The following is a 25,982-nucleotide window of genomic DNA, read 5'->3' as shown; positions in this document are numbered from 1 at the left end:
CTCGATCAAAAAAGTATCATCGTAATGCCAGCGCGTTCATGCATACCTTTCGTCAGTACATTCGTTATCAGCCCATTTAGGCCATACACAACCAATACACTGCCATCGCCATCAATTTCATGTTAATGCATTATGACATCATGAATTGGTGGCAGGCTTGCGATGTATGTTTCCTGTTCTGGTGCATGATTCCACAAATTGAATTACACTAGTACGCAATAGTAAGACACGTGGCATGGTCAGTGACAAGGTTTGCACTGTAGATGAATAAAGACACGTGGCATGGTCAGTGACAAGGTTTGCACTGTAGATGAACAAAGACACGTGGCATGGTCAGTGACAAGGTTTGCACTGTAGATAAATAAAGACACGTGGCATTGTCAGTGACAAGGTTTGCACTGTAGATGAATAAAGACACGTGCCATGGTCAGTGACAAGGTTTGCACTGTAGATGAATAAAGACACGTGGCATGGTCAGTGACAAGGTTTGCACTGTAGATGAACAAAGACACGTGGCATGGTCAGTGACAAGGTTTGCACTGTAGATGAATAAAGACACGTGGCATGGTCAGTGACAAGGTTTGCACTGTAGATGAATAAAGACACGTGGCATGGTCAGTGACAAGGTTTGCACTGTAGATGAGTAAAGGGAATAGAGGCATTTGGAGAAGGGGGCTAAGGCAGGCAGTCTGTATAAGAGTATGCGCGTCTGTGTTTATACTCAAAGGGGAGCCATTGAGTAGTAGATAATATTTTGTACTTTGCGTTATGCAAAACGTGTCCGTAAGGAATGTCAATGATGAATACTGTGTCGAAACACATTTGAATTTTTAATTGTTGAGTTATCTCCTAGCATGGCCGTTCCAGAACATTGTATTGATGAATAGGACATACGTCACTGAAAACCAAAAGATAATTCCCTTGCTTCAAGGTTCATAGAAAATATGTTTATGTGTACATTGTACTTTTGACTCCGTTTATTTATATAGTGTTGTATTCCTGATGTTATAAATGTAATGCCATTCATGGCCATTCGCGTTGAACGGACAACTAAATGTGGCGTTATCAGTTTCACGTGCCCTATGCATGAGATTCTCATGTTATTGTACAGTGTATAATAGGGTACATCATATATGAATGTATATATGAATTATGTGAATATAAAGTATTTTTCATGATGTGACGTTAATCAAACAAAATGGTATTAAATGTAAATAAATTTACATAATGCAAGATGTAACATGTTTATGAAGAAATAAATAACAAAAAGAATAAAGTATATGGAACTTTCTTTTCATTCGATCGATGCTCATTCACTTAAAGAATCGATTGTTCGATGCGTTGAAAAGCCTGTTATACAATGACTTGTACTCAGAATCGATTGACGTGTTTCTGACAGAAAGGCCTTTTTAGAGACCTATGGTTTGCACCTTAATAAGTAACTGTGGTTTAACCGCAAGGATGACACTCTAGTTCTTTACGTCTGCTTGAAGGTGATATCCTTCAGCACCTGGACTGGCAGTGCGGATGGCGGATGGCGACATTAGTAACAAGGCAACGGCGATGGCCAACATGTCGTCCTTTAGTTGGAAGGACGAATAAGTCCAGTCGTAGTTCAGGCAAAATAGCTCGTTTTGGCGACACCTCTTTGCCAGACTGGTGTGGAAACTGGTGAGTCGCCAGTGCGGAATCGCTTTATTTATAAAGGGAAAAAACTAACGCAGATCATAAAAGTGTTGTTAAATTACTGGCTCGCGACTGACTTGCGGATGAAATGGCACGAATGAGTTCGTATGTTCTGTTAGTTGTTTTGATCCTGCAAATTCAGAGGCAGGGATGTGTTATTGAGATGTCATTTGTCTTTATTCGTCGTGTGAGGGTATACTACCCTATATTATTCGGGAGATCATTTCCTGCCCGGTCACTGACCCAGTGTGCGGAGCAATGTTATTCCGACTCCAGAGCATCCGCACTCATGTATAACTTCAAACAAAAGATATGTCGACCATATGTGTATGGATCCACAGAAGGGTGTAACAAGGACAGGAAGAGAGCACTTGGTATAGATGATAGGATTTTTCTGATAAAGGTGTGTCATCGGTTGAATTCGTGCTTTTTGTGAGGAGAATATGATGGGTACTTAAAATATCATGGAATATCAGGCAATACAAAGAAGAAAATACAAAACTGAGGTCTCGAGTGTGGCAAAGGCGTCCAGGAATTAGAATTCGCACACACCTTTGGTCTTCCTAATGCACTGTACTCCTGCCATACATTAGATTGATGTTCATTATACAATTGCTTCGTCGTAGATGGTTTTGCTAATAAATATTTGGTTAGCTTTCCTATATTTTGCCTAAGTAATTATTGATATGCATGAATCATTTGCTATAAAAGGATATGATACGCAAGTACTGATTTTTTTACCGAAGCAAATTGACGAATCCTATGGAAAAATATTAAAAATCTCAATACGATCGAAGAAGCCCCGAGCCGTTGGCGCTTGTAATGGTGTTAGTTCCGAAAAAAACAGAAAATCTCGACACCTCAACGGTACAGTAGTGGACCGTCAATCCAAAGATCCGTGGGCCAATCCAAGTCAAGTTGATTTTTCTGCAGTTCATTCATTGAAACTTCCCATACAGTGTGATTGCGAAGAGCGGTGTTTCGTTTCAAATTTCAATGAAACGAAAGCATTCCGGTACTTTACCAATGTGATAGAATTACGAAATTCGTGATAGATTACAAAATGGGTTCTTGATTTTATCACACTGGCCAAAATTAGGCTATGTTACAGATAGCGTTGCTGTCAAGTACTCAGTAGAGGCACTGAAACTTGTTGTGTAGCCGATTCTTTGTATAATACTGGACTTTCATTTTCCCCGTTTGTCTCAGACCATATAGCAGAACCTTCATCGACCACGACACACTAATTGGATTCGCTATTCCGTCAAAGCACTCTTCGTATTTGAGGAGTCCAGGAAACAAGGTATATTTCTTAAACAATGTGTTTGTTATCATGCTGAGAGTGTCGTCATCAGTTCGGCGACAGCAGTCTGTTCATTCCCGTATTGTGACCTTCACATGGGCACCAAACATCGACATCGCTCGGAAACCCTTTGTCAGAAAAACTTACAATTTCAACCAACTCTACATTGAGCTGACTTACATGTACTCTTATTTATGTATTGCTCAGACTCATGATAAAAATGGCAAGCATGTTTTAGATTTCAGTTCTGGAAAGATTTTTGGAGGTGTTATCATCAGGCCAAAAATGAATGTAGAATTTCTTACTTTCGATCAAAGTGACGATGATAGTGAAAGGCGCTCTCTAATAGCCATGGTTTCACCAGCAGAGGAGTACCCCAGGAGAGGAGTACCCCGACAGAGGAGACCTGATAGTCCATCACTTCAAATTTGGCTTTGCAAATCAGAATTTCAACTTAAGGGTGAAAGGTTGGATCTCTTGATAAAACCCCAGAGGGCTGTCTATCGATACTCCTATAGAATAATACGTTTTTGACCATCACCAATTTCTGGGGCATGGCGTCACGCGTGTCTGATATTAGGGCGAAGTGGTGACATTTTAGTCCGCGTTCCATTACAGAAAAGTTTCTTTCTTCTTACAAAGAAAAGCAGTTACACACAGAAAATAACTTTAGAACTTCCTGATATTCGTATTTGCTGGTTGCAACAATCACTGCATGAGCCGATAAATGGTGAAATAGTTTTAGAACTTGGGATAAATTGCAATAAGCATCGTGGTCGGTGTTCCGAGATTTGTCTTGCTACGTTTTCAATGCCGTGTTCGTCGAACTCAAGAACAAAAATCAAACTTAAACTTAAACTTCTCAACTGTGCACCAATTCATGAAAGGGGTAAAATGGCGTTTGATTATACGAATGGAAACCTCGTTTTTGTATATTATCGGGGAAAGAAGCCTGTCAGTGTGAGGGTAAAGAAATTCGTACCGGTATTTGACGCGGACTCGGGCAGAATCCGTCATAACGCTAAGCCCAGAACCTGTAGCTTTAAGAGGCCGAGGGTCCCTATAAGACCCTTATCACATGGGGCGTTTTTATTGGCCCAGCACTTCGCGTGAATTTTGAAAGGAAAGTACTTCTCTACGTCCATGCAACACGGCATATCTGAATGAAACTTTATCGCATTAAAAAACCATATTTATAAAACTTATATTTTGTAAAGAATTGTATCCTCGAGCGTTTGATGACAAACATAAAGTCATCCACAAAGAACTTTACTGAATCCTCTCTTCCATTCAAGAAAAACTAGGTGGGACTGATTGGCCAGCTATCACACTATTGCATCAGCGTTCCTCTTTCCATTTCTTTGTTTTCCTTATGATTACTGCCAGGATAGCACGAAATTATCTGTGTTCATTCGTAGACCAAGTTCTTCAACAAGAAGTTCCTGCAAAATGGAGGGTAATAAGTTTTATGGGTAGTAGGTCTAACGTGGCGAATCTTGTTTTTAGGAAGGGTAACTTATCACATCAGAACTCTTACTGAGGCAGCTTCTTGCTAACCGCAGTCAGCTTGCGAGATATGTACATAGTGTTGAAATATTTGAAACATAAGAAGATATCCTGTCGCCCGGTACGGAAGGACGATCAGGATGACGAAATGGACTGCATAAGAGTCTACCTCGACCCTGGTCTTACCTTAGATTCAGCATCATAGGAGTATGCCACTTTGATTGGATTGCCAGCAAGGAGTAGTTCTTTAGGTTTAGTGATAACTCCAAAAACCCGCAAACTGTTCAATGTCATGGAGGACATGTCAGGCCCAGTGTCAGATAGATTTTTCACCTCAATTGTACGCATCACCTGAAGTTAAAGATGTGAGCCTATATGTTACCTGCTGTCTGCTGTCAGCAGTACGACAACGAAGAGACTTTCAATGCTTTCGATGAAATCAGTTCATGCTTACCAGTGACGGTGTCCGACTGGCGTCACCATTCCAGGATTGGCTAATACCAAAACAAGTACATCCCGTGCTTGTGGGGAAAAAGAACGTTATCGCTCTCAACAGAATCTGTTTTGCACGTACAGCAAGCATAAGGCAAACTTACCTGAGCGTAGGTGAAATTGGCAAGAAAGTACTTGTTCGCCTTGACTGTATCTGCAAGACAGCAAAGACAAGGTCACAATGATGATGATGATGATGATGATGATGATAAACATAGATATTTAGACTGAGAGTAGCCATATCGCTGATATTCGTAGGTAGATATCAGACGTTCTTCTTTACTCGTCAAATCTCTGTAGCAAGTAAGTTTCAGATTTATATAGCTTTGTCAGTGTCTGAACTGCATCCGCATACCTTTTCCGACTCCATCATCCCAGAACAAGGTACCTGCTGCCAGTCCGTTCTCATCTGGTGCAATAATCAAACCAAATGGATTGAGGCGACTTGAAAGGAAAGAAAAAAAGACACGCTTAAGTATATGGGCTACAGAGAATAATCTTGATCATCTAAAACAAGGTCATCAACATAGAAGTCCACGTGTTCGGGACCTACCTGTAGTGAGTATTGTTGGCCGGTTTCTGTGTTGGGAGGATGTTCCCACCTTGGATGACCAGAGGAATAGTATCCAGAGGAGCTGCTGCTGTAAACACTCTTGGGCAACCGGTAACCTCAGCACCCTGTAACGAAAGATTACATGCGGTTAGAGGTGAATATCAGCATACTCCGTCAGCCATGATAGATATTCGAAAAAAGTCACCATTTAAACCATTGTGTTTAAATCTGAAGGCCTGCTTTTGAATCCTAGATCCTGTTGGCGTATCTACCAAGAAGATGTTTAATACAACAGGGATCCAGTTCTGTCGCAAGAATCGAACAATGGTGTCAGTGATCACATGACACAACCCAGTTTTCAAAAGGAGTTACTTATAGGTAAATAATTGACTGAATCTTTATGATGAACCGATACCAACGGAATGGAAACCACCCTGTGGATTGTTTTGACTTTGGATCCAGAATAACGATTGCCATAGTTGTATTCTATAACGTACTGAGTAGTAATCGAACCATCGGGCTCCAGGCAAATAGGCATCTACGCTTGTCTTTCCTTCTTCCAACACTGGAGCTATCATCAGCCCAGAACCCCACATAAACTGACGATCAATGCTGCGACAGTTCAGGTCCGTCGGGAACCTGAAAGATGCATGCGTGACTTAATTGAGCTGGCGAAAACTGACCAATCGGGTCGCCTTTCCCAGTGCAACTGTTAGAAAAGCAAATGATTGGATATTTCCTTCATTCGAGTATAGACTGTGCATGCAAGTATCATCGTTTTCTTAAATTTGACAAAAAGGTGATTCTCAATGAGCAATAAGATGGAAACATGTGAGGAAAGGTCCGTACGAAGGACAGATATTCAAACTAGATTAGGATGTTGTGGGTCGCCTCGACAAACATCAACAGAGCCAGTAGTGGGCCAGGAAGATAAAGACCTTATATATTGGTATCTAATAAAGTAACTCGGCTTTTATACCTACTCGTTCATAAGAGATCTGACAACCGTCCTTCCTTCAGTATTCGCCTGGTAGAAGAGGGTGTACAAATAGGGCAACAGCTCATAACGGATTTCCAATGCCTTCTTAGACGAAGCTGCCACGCTTTGACCAAAGGCTGCTGGATCTTGATCCTGGAGGAAGAATAAGCGAGGAGTGTAAGGAATTGTGTTCCGACTACCTGAGGGTGGGTGCCAATACATTCACTACAACGCATGTTGTATGGATGTCCATGTCTCTGAGATGGTTGCTAACAAATCGGTCAGCATGTTCTACGAAATATCTTGCTGTCAGTGGCATTGTCGTTACACGAACATCGAAGTTTATCTGCACCACGGCTCGTTTCTTGTCTTAGGCTCCATGAAAATCTTATAAAAGATAAGCTTATACTCAAATCGAAAATATCTTGAAGCTGACATTAACGGAGCAGCTCCTACCTTGTAATTGATTCCGTTGTGGTTCCTCGAGAATGGATAGAAGGCACCAATCTGCATCCACCTCTGACACAACTCGCTTGTCGCATTGTCAAAGAAACCGCAGATATCCGCACCAATCTGAAATTTGACATGATGTATTCAGTTGAAAAACCCCGGCCATCCACTCCCACTCCTTCAATGCGAAACCAGTATTGTCGAATGTTGTGCACTCCGTTTTAAACGACAAAAGACTCAAAAATCTTCGATCTCAATAGCATCGATGAGAAGATTTCTGTCTTCATCAGTTTGTTGTCCTTAATGTGTGCTCTGAGCGACAGCATTACTATATATACCACAGACAAACTAGCAAATACTAACGCTGCTTCTAATACCAAGGACAATTTGGACAACACCTGAGCCGCTACTTACGTATGGGATTCCAAAGAGATTGAACTCCAACATCCCTGAAATGGAAAGTGGACAATATATGGCAGCTCTTATCAGTTCACATGACAATTCAATAAGCGTAGTCTTTTTACAGGCCGATTCCTTTGACTCAATTTGTCTGCAAGGATTGGGTAGTCAGAGCAATAGTTTCATGATTCCCTACAGTACGACCTGTTTCTGCTCACCGATGATAGAGTCCCTCATGCTCCGCCAGCTACTAACGTTGTCCCCGAGCCAATGGCCGCTCTTGGCGCCGCTGCTGGGGTAGGTCGACCTAGATATGACAATACCGCGTTCCCCTGTCGCCTGTTGCAGTGCGTTCAGTGTTGGTTCGGTCTGACTCCATCCGTACAGACTGTGAACATCATAGTGGTGGTACATGGAGTCATTCTGCAATCCAACCATGCAGAGAGTCTTGTCGGAGAGGCGCTTCCCTTTGAATGTTGCTGAAATCAAGGGAAACGCCGATATACAGAGCATTAACTGATAGAAGAGGCAGCAATACGTCTTTCGTTCTCAGATCTGGAACCTATAGAACTGTGCCTAGTGTCTTTCCATTCGACGTTTATTGTTTCATAATTTCATGACTGTTTCAAAGTTTCGGCGGTGCATTTACTTCCAGTTGCCACGTTCAAGAAAACTATGTGAGCCCACAGTTCTCTTCAAAACGTTCTCATTCTTCTTACCTGGCACATACGGCGGATCATCTAAGCTTGTTGTGGCACATTTCAAGCTCCATTCAGGATCACCTTCTGGCAAGTTGAAGGGCTTGTCTTCATTTGTGCCGAAGTTTGCTGGTTCATTCATATCCTGAAAAGTAAGATAACCTTTTTAAATCTGATCGGTATGCATATTTTGAGAAAGACTTTATTCTTTATACCATCCATGGTTGTGATGTTTTTGCAAAGTGTACAGCCGCTCAACAAAGCAACCGATTTCTTCTCAGCTTCACTTCTTGTCACATGATAGCATAATGTCTGCATGTAAGAACCATCAGCAAGATCCTGATCTATGTAAACTTACGATCCATAAGCCGTCAAATGATATGTTACTGTGGTGGTCAACAATCAGTGTCTGCCAATAGTCGTGAGTAGCAGGCTTCAGGTAATCTGGGAAGACAACTTTACCAGCCGGCCAAACCTACAGAAGGAGACATACGATCACTTTATTGAAACCACTCATCATCAGATATTCAGGGTTTTTTTTACTCCTACGTCATCTATCCGACATCGAGACAAGGAGTATTGAAAACCACTGGTTATACGAGGATGCAAATAAGCACTCTGGTGGTTTGATATGTTGAATACTGGAACAATTCAAGATCTTAAGTTTGTAATATGTGGTCAGTGGTTGCTCATGCCAACTATCGTGTTAGTAGCTTATTTCGATATCAAGTGTAGATGTACTTACATAACCTAACATGTTGTGATCCTTAAAATACTCAAAGTCAGGACTGGTCCCATTTGGCCATTTGATGAACACGTCCATTGCCTTTCCGAGCACATACGGGTGATAATTTGAGTCCTCTGCAAGAAGGGCAGGATCCTGTAATATCAAAATAACCTTCGGTATTATTGTAACATATTACGAGACTAAAAACAACACCAGTGATGTACCGTATGACTCCCTACATGAGTAGCCCGAAACATAATCGGGCCTCTTTGGTTCATAGTTAAATTCTCCCTTAGAAGGGTTAACAAAGCAATAAGAATGTATTGGCAATATAATTCTTGTCAACTGCATCACCATTTCCTACGCAACCCACCAAAATTGTAATAAACCTGATTCCTGCACTCTGTAGCTCCTTAACGTATTGCGGTAGACCAGCAAATTTCTTGGCGTCCCAGGTAAAGTCCTTTCTCTCATCCATGTGGTCGATGTCCGCGTATTGGACATCCTATGTAAGTTGAGAAAACAAGACGTTAATACCCTAATTTTGATTTTGTTTATTTTAGTGTAGAATATGGCTTTCCAGGTGAAGTGGAAAATCATATTGGACCGTAACTATTGGCATTCAGTAATATTTCAGTAGCAGGCAAGTGCTGCGTTGTGATTCAAACATATGACCAGCAAAGAACAAGCGTGTTGTGATATTGAATGAGCCAACTGAGAAAGAAGGTCGTACCAATCTTCAATTACCAGAAAACATATTCCTTTTTAAAGAGGCACTACTACACACATAAACAACAGCTACCAGAGCGAAACAAATTGGACCATATTTTTCTCCATACCAGTGGTATGCCAGCATCCATAGTTCTCTTCACAGCTGCCTTGAGATTTTCCAGAGAGTTGTAGCCATAGCGACAGAGTTGGAAGCCAAGACTCCAATATGGCGGAAGATATGGCCGACCAATGATCTGCAAGACCGGACAATGAATAGTGTGAAATGTTGATGCAAGTATTAGAAGAAGAACAACAACAACAACAAGAACAACAAGAAGACGGTATACTTGTGAGGCATAGTTGCCATCCCAAGTTACAAGAAGCTATATTTTCTCTCTCTCCCATCTGCCATGCCATGCGATCTCATATCATATTTGTTTGCGGATAGAAATTACAACGATCAAACTGTGACCGGAGTATGACGAGGAAATCCTTCATCAACAGCAATATGTACCAGCTAACGAAGATTTGACGGTAAGAGGAATGCGTGGAGTGGAGCTCACCTCTGTGTACTGCTGGACGACTTGTTCTGGGGAGTCCCCGAGGACGATGTAAAAGTCCAGGACGCCCCCGGTAGTCCTGTAGGTCAGGATTGGCCCAGGCTGGAGGCTGATCTCTGAAAATGGTTAGCTTGTTTAAAGGTCGCGATGGCAAACAATGAGTTTCCAAATTTAATGTTCTTCATTGAAAGGATAGCAACCCGATGGTAGCTCTGAAGCGTATAACGAAGGTCTGAAGAGATTTCTGGAAGAGGCAAAGCTTGAAATCCCAGCTGTACATCGGTTTATATTTCATGTTGGGTCATGTATGAACTAGATTCTTACCCATTGCGTTACTGTTGAGGAGCAGTACTCCATTGGCGTGTCCAGCCGCGTCTTCCACGTTCATATAAAACGGATGAACCCCGTAAAGGTTTTTGTGCTGAAAGGAATTGAAACGTCGAGTAGATGAACTTACTCACTGGGAAATCGTTAATCAGAAGTACTTCCATTTCGAGATAACTACGGAAAAGGAATTAAATAAATCAAGATCACCTTGAATCATCAATAAAAAACATCAGTGTGGTGAATATCAAGGGTCCAGTCAAATACGTACATTTGACTCAGGTGGTTGGTCTCGTGAGAATAACGGCCACGCCTGGTAGTTGATATCGTGTTTGAACGAATCGTGGCGGTTTTCTCCAATACCGTAGATATCTTCAGACGGAAGCTTCGTGGCAAGTTGGAGGAACTGGTCCGCGAACGCCAAGCCACCTACTGTTGTATCCCATCTGAAGGAAGAATAAGAAATAAATAAGTGGCGACTCATCACGCATACGTTCCAGTAACGGGAAACCACTACCCATGATTAGGGTGTCTGTGAAGTCGAACGTTTTATCACAAGGCCCGAACTTACATCATCTGCCCGGTACTTTTCCTGGATATCTTGAGGCCGAATACTCCATTGGCGTAGTTGCCTCCGAGGATTTCAAAATCCACCACACCAGCCTTTGTGGTGCCCCAGTTTAGTGGAACCGGAACCTCATATCGAGCGTTGTTGGGATCGTAAAGCTGTGAAGGAAGAGTCATGAAATCAAGCGAAGGAAACGACCACCTTACGGAAGACAGCTATAGACCCTGTCATTCGAATAACGATATTTCAAATCCTCTGAACGTCTTCCTTCTCCAGCTTCGCGCTTCGTTTGCTTCTCTGACAGAGGAAAGAATGTGTGCCGTCTGGTAGACTGCTAGTATAAACCTTCTTTAAGACACAAAACATCCAAGATCTAATTAAGGGTAGATCAGGTGCTAGTAGTAGCCACGGCAGTTCCAGCTCAAGCAGCATTGAATTTTACAGATGTTAAAATGTTCAAAGTTCGATCTCGGGATTTGGCTATAGGGGACCGACATCTTTCGTACATCTTGGCTTTCCAGCCACCGCATTGTTGCTTACAGCTTATATTAATAGCTACTGTTTGATGGTGTTGCCGTTACCTCTCTGAACCTCCTACCTTAATCCTAAACTTTTGCGTGTCGACCATCTCGACATCTAATGTGACATTATGTATGTCACCACCGAACATCGAGGAAGAACTGAGCCATCTTAAGTTGAATCTTTTTCCCAGCGGCGTAGCCACCTCGGACACCATGGTGTAACCAAAGGTTGTCCTTGAAAAATAATTTAGTGCTTCATTATACGATGAGATAGAATCGAAGAATTGCAAACCTAGTTTCCCTAAGAGCCGTGTGCTATCAAAATGGTACACGAATACATGTCAAAGTGAAAATTTATGGTCAATCGATCCCATACTTCTCGCTGGGTACATTCCTTAACGTAATGAGCGACATCTTGGTCATGAGGAGATGGTGACGAAGAATACATTCACTTACTTGTTTAGGTAACATGCTGGTACATTATCATTCTCTGGTACCGGTTGCCACACGCATCCTCTGTTCAGACATTTAGCTTCCGTCAGAGAAGAATGCTCTAGCCATTCGGGAAAGCAGTTCAGGCGATGGGCCTCCTCTGTAGTTGGTAATCTTCTTGAACTGAAATATGACATAACGAAATATCATTACAAGAAAAACCTTGCACCTTCATCCATGGGCGTGCATAGACGCGAGCCTGCATTGACTTGCATTTTCTTACCATATTTCCCTGGATCCCTGAATTAGTCAGTATTGACACGTGCAAAGGAAACTTACCTCCATTCTATGGTAAAGTCCTCTGTCATCTTCAGGTTGAGGTTATCCAGTGTTAAAACCTGAAAGGGTAATTATTTGAAGATATCTAATTTGAGTTTATAAAGTTTGGGTTCTGGGGTTTTCTTCAAGATAATATTGATAATGATAATGAGGCAAAGGTCCAATTCTGGACCATGACGCCTGAATGATGATGAATGATGATGAGTTAACAAAATAATGTTTAAGATGTATTTGAAAAGTCTTATTTACCTTATTCGCTTTGTCGTATGAATAGCTGTTGTGGGATATATTTCCATTTATATACACCCATGGAGAATTATAATCGACGTGGAATATCCTAATTGAATCGAGAATCCTTTGTTCAATCTCTGGCACTCCACTGTTATACTCTATCGTCATGCTTATTCTAGACTTTTCGCCCATAAATCTTGCCATGTAGTATCTACCATTCTCGTATGTATCTGAACAACAAAAAGAGATTATGTGTAACCATCTTAAACCATAAACCATCACCAAACGTGTTTTTGCATCAAAACAGACACATTAAGAATAGATGAATAAAAAGCATCCTGAAATAGTTAACTGACATATATTTACAAGGCAGTAGTGCTTATAAAAAGATAATGAACTTCGTTTGAATGATCCAGACTTCAGAATAAGTTCCTCCTTCTCCATACATATTGCCCTCCGCTTACTCACCGGCCAGAGATAACGCGTGCATCGTCTTGTAGATTATACACAGAACTTCAACGATTAATCTCTGGTCAAAAGCAACAACTCACCAACAGAGTCTCCATCATCCCAGAACAACTCGCCAGATGAACGGCCATCTTGTACAGAGGGAGCAACAATCAAACCAAAACTATTTTGGCGACTGAAAGCATGAATCATCAAACTCTTAAGAAACGGTCATTTATTCAGCTTGAAAGTACAGTTTTTCGACAGATTAATTACTATTACATGCCCATTATTGTCCCGTATGAGATCCCTAGCTGTTGCTATCTCCATCTCATGGTATATTCATTTCACTTTGCTAACAATTGATGTGTTATTCGAAAAGTAATGGGGATATCACCTTACCTAAAATATGTATTGTTAGCTGGTTCTTGTGTGGGCAGAATGTATCCTCCTCTGATATGAAGAGGTATACGAGTCTTTGGCTCCACAAGCATCTCGTTCTCCTTGGTGGTTAAAACTTTGCCCTTAAACGATTTATCAAATGTTCGTCCTTTTACATCTAGATAATGCTCAAAGACGTGTCAGACTATCAGTTGCTTTCAGTGAAGCAACACTATCACGAACGAAAAAGGCTTTTAAATTGGTAAGTTTTCTATCAGTAGACATTCATTTGGAGAGAACGAGTCAGCATGGCTGATAATGATTCTGACGGATTCATCACAAACATAGTATAAGATCAGTTGGAAGGCATACTTACCGTATAATAATCATACCATCCTTGTTTCCCTGGCAGATAAAACTCCAGTTTCGATTGACCCTGAATGAAGTGAGATGTTTGATTCATGAGAGCCATTAAGTTGCAAATCTTATTCGTTCATGAAGAAATCTAGCATAATACACTGAATGACATGCATGTATGTCTTTCTTGCCACACTTTTGACCATTGGTGTCCTCTTAGCAGATGCATCATTAACGTAGCTGTTCGTTTATCTTTTAAAGATCGTTTTCATTACTTCATTCTTACGCTACATCGGAATGAATAACGTGAAATAGGACATACCATTTCGAGAATGGGAGAAATCAGAAGGCCCTCACCCCACAGGAACTGTCTATCAACACCGAGGGCTGCTGTATCTGCAGGGAATCTGAAAAGGCACAGTTGTATTTACAACATCACATTCAACACACCTGGTTACAGAGCTTATTTCGTTATTCGCTCTTCGACGGGATGGTACTTACTCGTGATGAAGAGCTCGGACCACAGTGTTGCCCCTGGTGTGAGCAATATGGAACAGAGTATACAGATACGGTAGCAGACGGTAACGGGTTTCCAAGGAGTCGCGTGATAGTTCAGCAACATCACCGCCATAGTAGCCAGGATCTTGAGGCTGTTAGAAAAGACGAATTGAAGATAGGTCAGCTACAAATAGATAAACGTCAACCAACCAACCACACGGGGATAGTCAGAACGTCCAGCTGGTATGAAAACGTATCATATCATTGTTTCTTATATTGTAGTGAGGATCTAGAGAAATACTAGAATGACTGCTTCTGTGACAGGGTGCCAGAATGTCTGATGTCTCATTGACCAACTAAATCTACCTTTACTGGCACATCGCTTTTCAGCTACATGTAGATGATGATTTAGTGTTTCCAGCATTCCAATGCGAACGCAAAAAAAGTTATGAAACCTTACGGTATTAAGTTCTCCGTTGTGATTCCTTGAGAAGGGGTAAAAGGCCCCAAGTTGCATCCACCTCTTGCAGAGTTCCGCGTTCGACTCTCCCCAGAAACCGCATATGTCTGAACCGACCTAGAAGAAGATGTGTAATTTGCATACATTTCTACATCGAAATCGTTAAACCTGCGGTGGATGTGTTCGTGTACATTATGTGTCCCCTTTGCTGTTTGTCGAAATATGTAATGAAGTAACATCTTTCCTAAATGTATGTCAACAAGCGAATGTCATTCGCAGAACAACAGATCGATGTGATCAGTGTGCAAATGAGAAGTAGAAGTACTTACATACGGAATTCCGAACAGATTGAACTCTAACATTCCTGAAAAAGCAAAGGAAATGAAACGTAGGTTTACGAAGTGAGATTCAGTTCCATGATTATCATGCTACTCAGATTGTCCCACCCCTGGCCATTACATGTACGTTCGAGAAGCACGTGGTCAGCAGTTTGGAATTTGTGGATGAATACACGTTCCTCTGAGGGAATGGATGTCGAGCTGTCCTCACCGACTATTGACTCGTGGAGGTCCCTCCACTGACTGACGTTGTCTCCAAGCCAATGACCAGCAGAAGTCCCACTACTTGGATAGGTAGACCGGGAGATGACCATTCCACGCTTTCCTGGGTTGGCTGCTCGCAGGGCACTGGAAGGAAAATCAGTTTGAAACGTTTCACCTTTAGAAAAATAATTGGATTCGGAAAGTCTACCAACATGACAGGGCGCTGAAGAGGCCGTTGCAATGGACACAATGGTATGTTCTCGAATGATTCGACCGATCATACACCACGTATAACCTCCAATGCGGCTGGGTTGTCTCTTGGAAGTAAGATCAACATGATGGTTCGAATGGTTCATCTAATCATGGTTCCAAAGCGTTTCTAGCCACAAGATTGGTTGGAGAAACATTTTAACTCGCTGCTGAATAATACGGATTATGATTCGTCTGTGCACCGGGTTTATCAAAGGAATGGGATGTCGATACGTTTCCTGATGGCCATGTTCGATGCGAATCTGATACTTACTCTAAAGTAGGTTTTGACTGGCTCCATCCATAGAGATTGTGGACATCGTAATGCTTGTACTTGCCATCTCCGTGGGTTCCCACCATGCAGAGGGTCTTGTCGGAGAGGCGACCCAAGATGTCTTTGCTCTGGTCGTGGATCGATGCAGCCCCTTCAAACAGATAGAAATATCGTTGATGATGACCTTTCCGTTCAGACAAAAGGTGACCATGAGTAACAATAACCGAGGCACAGTTAGTGGCAATAGTCTTGACCTCCGTTCTTTCCAGCAAACTACATGTGGTAGATGATGCTCCAGGGTGTACATGTGTACATGTACATGTATATATCATCAGCTAACTAGCTTCATTGGTATCATTTTAAAGAAGACTTGAACTTACATGTTCTGTAAGGTGGATCGTCCCACTTAGACTCGGGGCACTTCAATGCCCAATATGGTTTCGCGTCTACCGGCCAGTTAAATGGCCGTTCACCATTGGTGCCAAAGTTGGCTGGTTCGTTCATATCCTGCAATCAACAATCAGACTTAGCAAATCCCACCCTGAATAAGATCTATGGTACCCTGATCTGATCATCTTGAAAGTTATAAGAACTACGCTTAAATGGCCTCAAATAGGTAAAAATAACATGCGTTCTTCGACTGGACAGGTATAAACTATTTCCTCGGAGGCGGTCATCTTACCACCGCGCTATCAATCCTATAGTTCTTTACCGATCCAAGACAATCATACTTACGATCCAGAGTCCGTCGAAAGAAAGGTTCTTCCGATGCTCAACAATCAGCTCCTTCCAGTAGATACTGGTGTTCTCCTTTAGATAGTCAGGGAATACCACCTTTCCTTGGGGCCAGACCTGCGGGCAGAAGAAGCCAAATGGTAAGCGATTACTGTCTGTGACAAATCTACACTAAAGGAGTTGCACTGGTCTCCGATATCGTATTGGCTATCAACACTCGGTTTGGTATTATTCGGACAATTCCAGTTCGCGTCTTTAGTAGTAGCAAAACAATAGACATTTAATTTGACAGTGACCTTATACAAGTCATATCATATCTTCTCTTGAAAGAAACTTACGAAGCCTAGCATATATGTAGCATTGATATCAGCGTAATCAGCCGGTGGCGTGGCTTCCTTGGACGGCCATTTGATGAACACATCCATCTCCTTGCCAAGGTCGTAGGGGCGGTAGTTGGAAACATTGGTGATGATGCAAGGGTCCTGATGTGAAAAGAAATAGGAAAAGACATCACGTTTAGTCAGGAAGTACAAAGATGACGTTTTCAATCTACTTTTTTCTCTCTTCTTTGGAAGTGGCACAGTGGCTGCCTTGTGCAGACGTGACATCATTCCTAATCGCTACGTTGAATCATCAGATTGAGAACTCACTTGGGCTGACATCTCGCAAAGCCTCTTCTTCCGGAAATCCCTTCATACTGCACTTGCAATTGGACCCATTACAAAAGCAAACGCTACGGAGAGAAGTATCATCTCTAAGACAGATGCCTACCAGAATAATGATTGTTTTCATTCCACCTGATCGAAGCTCATCGAAATAATCTGCAAGTCCAGCGAAGTTGACTGAGTCCACAGTGAAGTCCATCCTTGTGTCCATGTGGTCGATGTCGGCGTACTGCACATCCTGTTAAGAAGATATTCATCGTCAGTTTGTGGCTTTTACAATTATTGGCAGGGCCTATCGGTGTAACAGAAGAGTATAGATTTTCTTCGGAAATCCGTATCACAGTGTCTAAGGTCTGCACGATCATGCATCTCGTTCTGAACCTTGAGGGGTACTCTGTCCCCTCATTTGTGTAACGGAGTCCAGGTCGCGGAGTGGATCCAAAACTTGAGGGTCAAGATGGATCCTCTTTGTTATGGAATATGCTTCCATCGTTACTTTTTTAGACTGCCATCGTCCATCATACTCACGTGTGGAATGTTAAACTGTTTCGTCCTGTCGACTGCATCTTTAAGATTTGCCAGCTTATTGTAGCCGTAACGACATAACTGAAAGCCAAGGCTCCAGTAGGGTGGCATGTAGGGGCGGCCGATAAGCTGAAACGGAGAGAACATCATCAATGGGCTGTAGCAAGGGCGCGACGAACCTGTCCATTGCCAACCATAGAACGTGTGAAGGAAGTAGGTGGAAGGGAACGTGTATGGAGAAGGAGCCGCCTCGTGAGTTTCATTCCAATAATTCTTTTCATATATAATGAGAAAGTCAGTTTTTGTGTCCAAGGGCGTACGGAGAACCTTCATATCAGTCCAAGGTAAGGGACTATGAACAATTTAAACATTAAGCTACACTCCAAAGTCAGTGAATTCGGTATCACGCGAGTCTTTGCTCCCTGACGAACGGAACAAAGATAACCGGCACGGAGGAGTGTGACTGGAGCTGGTCAAACTCACCTTTGTGTACTGTTGTATAACGTTTTCCGGCGATGGACCGAGGAAGACGAAGAAGTCGAGGATGCCGCCAATGGTTCTGTAGGTCAGCATCGGAGCATTCGTCAGGCTGTAATCTGAAATTGAGGAGCATCCTTCACAACAAACTATAGGCCTGACCGTCATATCGATGTGAATAATCACATTACACGGTTTTGATACAAATACGGCGTAACTTGTGTTCGGTGTCCGGTTCAGACGTTCTACTGGTCGAGTAACCCATATGACAATCACCACTTACCCATAGCATTGCTGTTGAGGAGAAACACCCCATGCGACTGCCCGTCGTTCTCAATATTGGTATAAAAGGGATGCACTCCGTATAAGTTTAGGTTCTCCTGAAAGAATTGTGAGCGGATCAGCTCTGGGTTAGGTTTGGTGGTTGCATGACATGGCAATATAATGATTGCAGCTAGTCGGATAATATGTTGCCTCTCTTGCCATGTACCCTCGGAAATAAGATCTTTGGAGTTTATTGGAGTACGTGCAGCCATCACAGTTAAAGACACTGTTCTTCCAGTTTGAGGAAAACACAACACCAGAAACCTATTCAATCTATTTGACAGCAGATTAAGGGCTCAGCGCAGATGAGCAATAGCGAGAGAACATGTGTGGAAAAGGTGGGTATATAATAGGGGGAAAGGATTGCGTTGCGCGAAGCAGTGTACAGTCACACATATCAAAACTAATGACCGCCTTATCCTACGAACACTTTTATCGCAACCATTTCGTTACCTAACTGTTACCCGAGTTGATTTGCTTTATACTTACACCCCAGAAACTTGGAGGCTGGTCGCGGGCAAACATCGGCCATGTTCGGAAGTTGAGATCATGTCGGAAAGAGTGGTGAAGGTTTTCTCCGAATCCATAGATATTTCTTGATGGAAGCTTCGTTGCTATTTGGAGAAATTGGTCGGCAAACATAAATCCTCCTACACTGGTATCCCATCTGAAAAAATACCGATTGCTCGTCATTGGTGGATGGAATGAGCTCTTCTTCTGTTTGGAACATGTGACGGAGTTCCTGGTAGATTCATCTTTCTGGCCATGGCATAAAGTTCCCCAATGCGATCAAGACATGTTCAGTCATAATAAAATGATACTGCCGGCCACCTTTCACTTTCGCCGGGCTCTTACAGGCGCCCGTACATTGCCATGTCCGCACGTGTTGCTGTAAACAGCAGTTTACAAATGTCACAACTGAACATGCTTGAACTGCGTAAGGCCGTAATATCTTGTATCAAGCTTTACTCTCACGTTTCCTTTTGCCATTTTTGAACCACATAAACCAGTTAAAGTTAATCTTAAGTGTCTTGCTTTGCCATAACTTACAGAACTGTCCCGCTACTGCGGCGAATAACTTGGAACGCGAACGGGTCCTGGTTGGTTATTTTGAACTCGTATCGAGGCGTCCTCGCCTTGATGCCTCCCAGATGTAGCTCAATTGGAACTTCGTAACGACTCGAGGCAGGGTCATAAAACTAAATGTGAAGGTTACAGTTCATAATTCGATTTGGTGCAAGAAATCTAAACCCTCATTGAGAAGTTCGACAAGGTTTCAGACGTCTCGGGAGTACTGTCTCCGGTCTTACAATCTGACGACATAAATATGCTTAGATGATTCTGGTTAGTTACAATAACGTCTTTTTATCAAAGAGCAGAATTCATAGTTATGTATCCGACTTACTTGAATACCGGCAGTATCACGATGTTATTACGATGAGCTATTAAGAACAGGAGATGTCCGCAGTCCCTCTAGACCATTTCATCAACGCTTTTCATCCCGAAGACGACGGCTTACCGACTTCGATTGTCAAACTTATTTCGACGATGATTGTAAACACGATAATGTTTTGGTTGTTTGAAAACACATTTACCACTTAACAAGTGGGTTATCGTAGTATTTCACGCAAACATCCAGTCGATCATACAAGAACGTGTTTTCGTGTCTACCGATTAGAACATCTAATCATAGTTAGCACGGTGGCAAAAAGATTGACCGAAGTGGGTGCCGGGGGAATAGATTTATATCTCGTATCTCACCTTGAAGCGTAGCATGTCGTTACTCCTCATCTCCACCGCTAACGTCACATTGTCGATGTCGCCTCCAAATAGACCCTTACGTTTCATTGAAAGCTCCACCTCGAAACCTAAACTAGTGGGCTTTGTCTCTCCTATCATTCTGTAGCCATGGTCCGCAGAAGGCACATAACAAGCTGCAACCTTTGAGTTGGCGGATGGTGCAAAGATGCAGCCTCGATTATCACAAACTTCTTTTGACACCTCTCCCGATAGACCAGCGACATCGGGAAGACAGTTCACCCTGAGCATCTCCGCCTCCGTCGCAGGCGGCTCATCGGTTGTCGGAGGAGAAGTCACATCGTCCGTCCGTGGTCTTGAGGTGAGAATTATAGTCGGTACCATGATCACAGCAATGACTGCTAGAATACCAACAAAAATTAGCAACTGCTTCTTGTCGCACTCCCCCGCCATGTTTGCGTCTCAGATTGGTCGTCAGAAGAGATGGTTATTCCAGTCCACAATTAGGACCTGCAATATGGTCAAATGACGAGATAATCCAGAATTACAAGGTGACAGACAGCAGATCTGGACAACCTATATTTGGTATCCTGACGAATCGGTAATGGAGGAAGTCTGACCAATCTTAACTGGGCATATCTAATGGACAGTTATTAGTCACAATCTGAACCCACATGAAGTGTAATCACCTGTATTTACACGATATCAAAATGATTCCAAAGCTTTATGCGTTTATTATGTTGTCTGATATGATAACAAGTGAGGACTAAAATCAAAATTATGGACGACTATACCCATTATCTCATTACAACGGCCCAGTTAACTTGTAATTGTGCAGTTATGTCGTCAGTGGAACTCAAGGCGAAGATTGACACTTTAAAAGTTGCTCTAAGGCCAATTCTGTGTCCAATATCTTCTACATTTCATTGATTGTGACGGCATCACCTTTCATCTCAGTGGGAAATGGCCAGCGATTGTCACAACCAGATGATTGCGTGGTGTTTGAGCAAGAACGTTTTCTACTCAAGGGGCAAGCTCGAGAGCTTCTATCGTGATCTTTCACTAGGACCAAGTTCCCTTGTCCGTCTCACAGTGGGAGGGGTCTTGTCTCGTTCAGGATCTTTTGGGTGTCCGACAGAAGCCTTCTTCTGCATTCACCAGTTCCACTAAAACCCTCAGCAAGTCTTATATTTCAAGAGGGGGTACAATCACAAACTTAAGGGGCGCACAAATGTTCAATTCGATGGTTTTATCACTGGAAAATGCACCCGTTAACAGAAATGGAAGCAAAATCTGCAGAGGGACATTTTTGCAAACATTCAGGCTGTGATATCAAAGGGGTTTACAGTAATAAAGAAGACAACAACACGATATTTTCTAGTTTCCCTTTAATTATTCAGCCAAAAGACAACTAAACAGCACATTTCACAAGCTCAGTATCAGTACTCCATCATCTATTAACTTACACAATGACCCGTACAGAAGTCTATAGCTTGGCAACAATTAGAGTATGCTAAAACTTACAAATTGGCACCTCTACAGATACTGATGCTCCAGTCCTAAAATCTTATATTTACAACAATACGGCGATCTGAGTTCAATTGTCATTCTACACCAGTCCATCTATTTATAAACCAAGAAATGTGGAACTCCGCTGAAGTTTGTAGCAAATCCTCTCCCATCTGGTGTCGGGTCTGTGAAGGCAAGTTCAGACTTCTCTAGAGGGCTACCGAGGAAGAAACAGTACCTGCAAGATAGGGAAGAAGAAATGAATTGCCAAGTTGCATTTTCTTTTTTTCTGCTGTGACTGTATCTCACATACCCACAAAGTTAATTCTGACAAAGTAGTTTTTTCTCTCGGCCTGGGACATGGTTCAAAATCTACACACTCGAGCTGACCAGGGAATTCACAATAAACTCTCTGTCTAGTTTGCAATCATGCTGGTATCCAGCATAGACAGATTCAAGGTGTTGACAAAACAGCCTCCCCAATCAAACACTCACCTCACACAGTCCAACAACTGTGTTGCTATTCCCTTCCTCCTTTCATTCCTGAACACCCAGATCCGGCTGACCCCACACTTGGCCGAGACACTCTTGGTACTGCAGCACCAGGCCCTCTGCTGCTCAGGGTCAGTCAACTGGGTGCTCCGCTGGCTGTCCGCTAGAACGGGGTAGGCCTGGGTTATTGCCTCAGCCACACAGCACCCGATCACTCTCTTTTGTTCGGATATATACAGGAACGTCTGCAAAAGAACACAACAAATGAAGTATCAACATTCATAAACAAAACAACTTAACTGATCAGTAGCAAACTTTAAAAAGCCTATCATGTGCACACGTACAAAAACATCATCATTTGCAGCAGAGGTGCAATTGCAGGACAGCTGGGGTAGAGTGTGCATTCATACCTTTTTGTGATCCATTTCTCTCTTGACAACTTCTAGAAAGCCAAGGTCTTCATCCACCAATGCCATGATGGCATCCACCTGTAATGATGGAAAAAACATGTTGATTGACCAGAAGATGGGTCGTTTCCAATGTCGGACCATTTGGTAGGTAATAACAACATTTTGTAAGATTACAAACTTACCTTTTTCTGAGTAGTCTTGTCGTCGTCAGGGGAAATCTGAATGATACAACTGCCGTTTGGGAACTCCTGAACAACACTCTTTTCCTTGATTTTCTGAAGAAAAACAAAACAGAATACTATCATTATAACTCGTAAGTGCAACAGACCCTATAGGTACAATTTGAAAGGCTTGTGAAGCCTACATGTTTGATTCTAAACTTTCCCTATAAAACTTGTAACCAATTTTTTTACCAGAGTGGGTGAATTATCCCATTGTACATTGCATTGGGAACAAACTCGGTCACTAATTTGGCCAATGTGCATTAGAATTCACCCTGCTTAGATAAGATTATACAAAGTTCTTACAGCGAATACCAGTACCTGGTCATTAACTCATCTCTACACATAACAGTTTCATAATCTTACCGGGAACTTCAGTGCTGTCAGCATTCTTTGGTGAAACTTTGAATGATGAGCCTCATCGGTTGGTTCTTTCATGGAATAGACCATCCCACATGTTCCACACTGGGTCGTTCCTAACCCCTTCTGTCCAAAATCCTGGAGAACAAGAATTTAATGCTGCAGGTGACAAACATGACCCCTGTATACAGGGTAATATTCGTGGCTCTTTTATTTTTGGTGATTTGGGAAGTAAACGGGAACTCACTAAAATTTCAACTCTAAACCCATTAAAATTTCTTCACACTTTTCACAACAATGATATTCTTGTTTCCTTACCAGTGAATACTGCTCCAAACCAGCTTTAATATCTCTCAGTCGGTTTTTCACACTGCGAGGTGATGTGCTCGATCCTTTCACTGAACTTGATTTCCTGGAAATGCAATCACAAAATGAGAATCAAATTTGGAGGAGGTTTCTGAATCAACAAATCTTCAGTGCTCCAAAAAGTTACCAACATTCTACCAGTTTCATTTTCTGTCATACAATGTTAGTGGTGCCAACACTACTATGAACATGAGTGTAGACTTTTCTTGTGTGCACGGCCACAGCAATCCCAACACATACTTACCCCTGCTCTTTTGGCGACTGCTTAGGGCTTCTCGTGAAGACAGGGAATAGTTTCTTTTGACTTGGTGTGCCATCCACAAGATCTTGAGCCGCAAAATAAACATGAATGGTCAAGTTCAATTCTAATGAGCACAAACATTGTGAATAGGTAAAACATCCTTCTAAAAGAGAGTTTGACAAATCAGGTTCAATCATCAATCATACAAGTTAACACAGCACCAAATGATGTCATTTCTTGTCAATTTTTTACAACACCTTGCACTTCTGATTCATCTTAGACATGTTTTACAGTGATAGCATCTTGTAACTTACCATTGCCAGAATGGGCAGTGCTTGATACAGACTGATCAGATGAGGAAGCCACAGACTGGGTGCTCCACCCATCATCCACCTCTACAGTTGTTGCAGATTTCACATCGCTCACTTGGTCAGAAACCTCCTGAGTGGTGTCTTCTTCCGTTGCCATAGGAGATGAAACAGAACACTCAGCATCTTCCTCATCGAAGCCAAATCCTTCCAGAATCAGGTCAATAGGGTTACCAGACTTGCTTGAGGCATTGCTGGAGAAAAGGTCCATTGAATACTGACTAACATGCTCACTCTCTGACAGATGTGGTGAAGCACTCACAGACTCATTGTTTTCAGACAGATTCTCACCATTGACGCTCTTATTGGCCTCAGAAACTTCAGCAGAAGGCTCTGTTGGAGGAAGTGGACCTTCCCAACAACTTTCACCAGTACAGTTTATGCGTACGATCTCCTCACCACTTTTGGTACTGTCAGATGTAAATTCTAATTTGCTAAACCTGGATGTTCTTGGTGCTTTTCCGACAGAGGTGCCTTTCCGTTGTTTCTTTTTCGAATCATTCTGCTTCCGTCCGTGTGGAGTGAACTTTAGATCAAACCCTCTCCCAACACTGACACTAGCCCTCTTCCCATCCTTGCTTTCAGACAAGCACTTTCGATGTTTAAAGAAACGTTTTCCAGAAATGACATCAGGAGTGAAACTAGTCCTTTTCCTTGGTGACCTTGTCTTCGGAGACAGTATTTTTGAGTAGAACTTGCTTGAATATTTGCCAGCGGGAGAGCGTGCGCAGAACAATTCCTTCCTTGTTAGCTTCATTGCAACTTCTGCTAGATTCTCATCATTTTCGCTGTCACTTGTGTCTGACCCGACCTTTCTGACAGGAGAGTCCGAAGTGACAGCAGAGACAATGTCATTGATATTGGTCAGACCAGGCGACTTCTTTCTATCCCCAGGAGTTGACGCATGAATGACATCATCTGCACGCATAGGACTCCAATCTTTTACACCTTTCGAAGACCTAGTGTTAGGAGTTTTAGCAGACCGTGGAACAAGGCCTAAATTTGATTTTGTAAGACTAGAAATCACTTCATTAGACAGATACGATGGCTTTAACCTTTTACTCGGTGTTTCGCCATATGACTTATCATCCCTTGCGGTGTTTTCAGTTGCAGTTAAAAAGTTCTTCATAGGCTGAGTCTTGCTTGTTTTATAAAATGAAACACTTGAAATTGTTGAAGAGCTGTCATCAATCGATGGCTCACTTGAAGGAGACTTGAAGTCAAACACTGCCATGTTGCTCTTTTGACTTGGGGGTGACAAAAGGGGATCACCATTTGCCACACGATTCTCTGAAGCTGTCGTCCTGATGTTGTCATCTTCAGCAACTTTACGTTTCTGGCTTCTTCTCTGCACCATATTGTGAATGGTCTTTGGACACACCTGGAAAATTATATATTAACATTACTAATGTTGATTTTCTTTTTAAAATGATGAGGCTCCCATGTCTTTGTCAAAAAGAATGGAGCATTCCCCCCACATCGCATGCAAAGTAGTGACACATGCATGTACCGTACTCCGTAGTGTAGTGATGTACAACAAGAGATGTCACGAAAATGAAATAAGCCGTTTTTGCTTTTTCTGGAGAGATAGAGTTGCAACTAAATGGTTCACAATACGGTATGCGATAAAAAAATACATAACCTTACAAACAGGCTGGTGATAAAACTAAAATACCAACCTCTAAACTTGGAATAAAGAGAAATTTGTGTCGTGGACTTATTTTCTAATATCCCGCCATTGACGTCATTCCCGCCCGAAATAATTTTCAACTTGCACGCCAGGTAAAAACAATGTAGTGTATTGCGATGTACATTTTTCCCACGTTAAATTTTATAAGTCCTGG

General features: G+C 42.3%; 2 protein-coding genes across 2 annotated transcripts; both read right to left on the bottom strand.

Annotated features, from left to right (window-relative positions):
• Positions 1–1,315: 1,315 nt before the first annotated feature.
• LOC135486009 (maltase-glucoamylase-like) lies at positions 1,316–20,758 on the bottom strand. Its single transcript, XM_064768451.1, has 42 exons — positions 20,175–20,758; positions 19,464–19,612; positions 18,903–19,080; positions 18,373–18,469; positions 18,096–18,208; positions 17,616–17,741; positions 17,194–17,325; positions 16,761–16,904; positions 16,423–16,539; positions 16,068–16,194; positions 15,688–15,838; positions 15,172–15,308; positions 14,952–14,986; positions 14,623–14,739; positions 14,166–14,314; positions 13,987–14,071; positions 13,684–13,743; positions 13,329–13,450; positions 13,031–13,122; positions 12,498–12,709; positions 12,249–12,307; positions 11,934–12,092; positions 11,555–11,711; positions 10,960–11,114; positions 10,660–10,834; positions 10,389–10,485; positions 10,068–10,180; positions 9,633–9,758; positions 9,167–9,298; positions 8,812–8,946; positions 8,425–8,541; positions 8,088–8,211; positions 7,587–7,847; positions 7,384–7,418; positions 6,976–7,092; positions 6,524–6,672; positions 6,038–6,179; positions 5,541–5,665; positions 5,343–5,431; positions 5,092–5,141; positions 4,682–4,846; positions 1,316–4,431 (listed from the first exon to the last, which is right to left on the bottom strand). The coding sequence occupies exons 1-42, from the start codon at positions 20,622–20,624 to the stop codon at positions 4,366–4,368; spliced, it is 5,541 nt and encodes a 1,846-aa protein (XP_064624521.1). The 5' UTR covers positions 20,625–20,758; the 3' UTR covers positions 1,316–4,365.
• An 805-nt stretch (positions 20,759–21,563) lies between these two features.
• On the bottom strand, positions 21,564–25,882 carry LOC135486582 (uncharacterized). Its single transcript, XM_064769498.1, has 9 exons — positions 25,818–25,882; positions 24,085–25,519; positions 23,774–23,855; positions 23,482–23,575; positions 23,170–23,301; positions 22,765–22,857; positions 22,583–22,660; positions 22,176–22,417; positions 21,564–21,918 (listed from the first exon to the last, which is right to left on the bottom strand). The coding sequence occupies exons 2-9, from the start codon at positions 25,493–25,495 to the stop codon at positions 21,795–21,797; spliced, it is 2,256 nt and encodes a 751-aa protein (XP_064625568.1). The 5' UTR covers positions 25,496–25,519; positions 25,818–25,882; the 3' UTR covers positions 21,564–21,794.
• Between the last annotated feature and the right edge of the window lie 100 nt (positions 25,883–25,982).

Source organism: Lineus longissimus, chromosome 4, assembly GCF_910592395.1.
Source record: "Lineus longissimus chromosome 4, tnLinLong1.2, whole genome shotgun sequence".
Taxonomy (NCBI): domain Eukaryota; kingdom Metazoa; phylum Nemertea; class Pilidiophora; order Heteronemertea; family Lineidae; genus Lineus; species Lineus longissimus.
This window is presented reverse-complemented; position numbering and strand designations above follow the sequence as displayed.

What these genes read in the sequence shown, in the direction of transcription:
- LOC135486009 (XM_064768451.1), bottom strand. Translation starts at nt 20,624, where the DNA reads ATGGCGGGGGAGTGCGACAAGAAGCAGTTGCTAATTTTTGTTGGTATT. An exon ending in AACAGTTTAACATTCCACAC is followed by an intron (nt 17,326 to 17,615) that starts GTGAGTATGATG and finishes TCTTCTTAACAG; the next exon opens with GATGTGCAGTACGCCGACAT. An exon ending in ACCAACCACCTGAGTCAAAT is followed by an intron (nt 10,486 to 10,659) that starts GTACGTATTTGA and finishes AATTCCTTTCAG; the next exon opens with CACAAAAACCTTTACGGGGT.
- LOC135486582 (XM_064769498.1), bottom strand. Translation starts at nt 25,495, where the DNA reads ATGGTGCAGAGAAGAAGCCAGAAACGTAAAGTTGCTGAAGATGACAAC. An exon ending in CACTGCCCATTCTGGCAATG is followed by an intron (nt 23,856 to 24,084) that starts GTAAGTTACAAG and finishes TTGCGGCTCAAG; the next exon opens with ATCTTGTGGATGGCACACCA. An exon ending in GTTTGGAGCAGTATTCACTG is followed by an intron (nt 23,302 to 23,481) that starts GTAAGGAAACAA and finishes CTTGTTCTCCAG; the next exon opens with GATTTTGGACAGAAGGGGTT.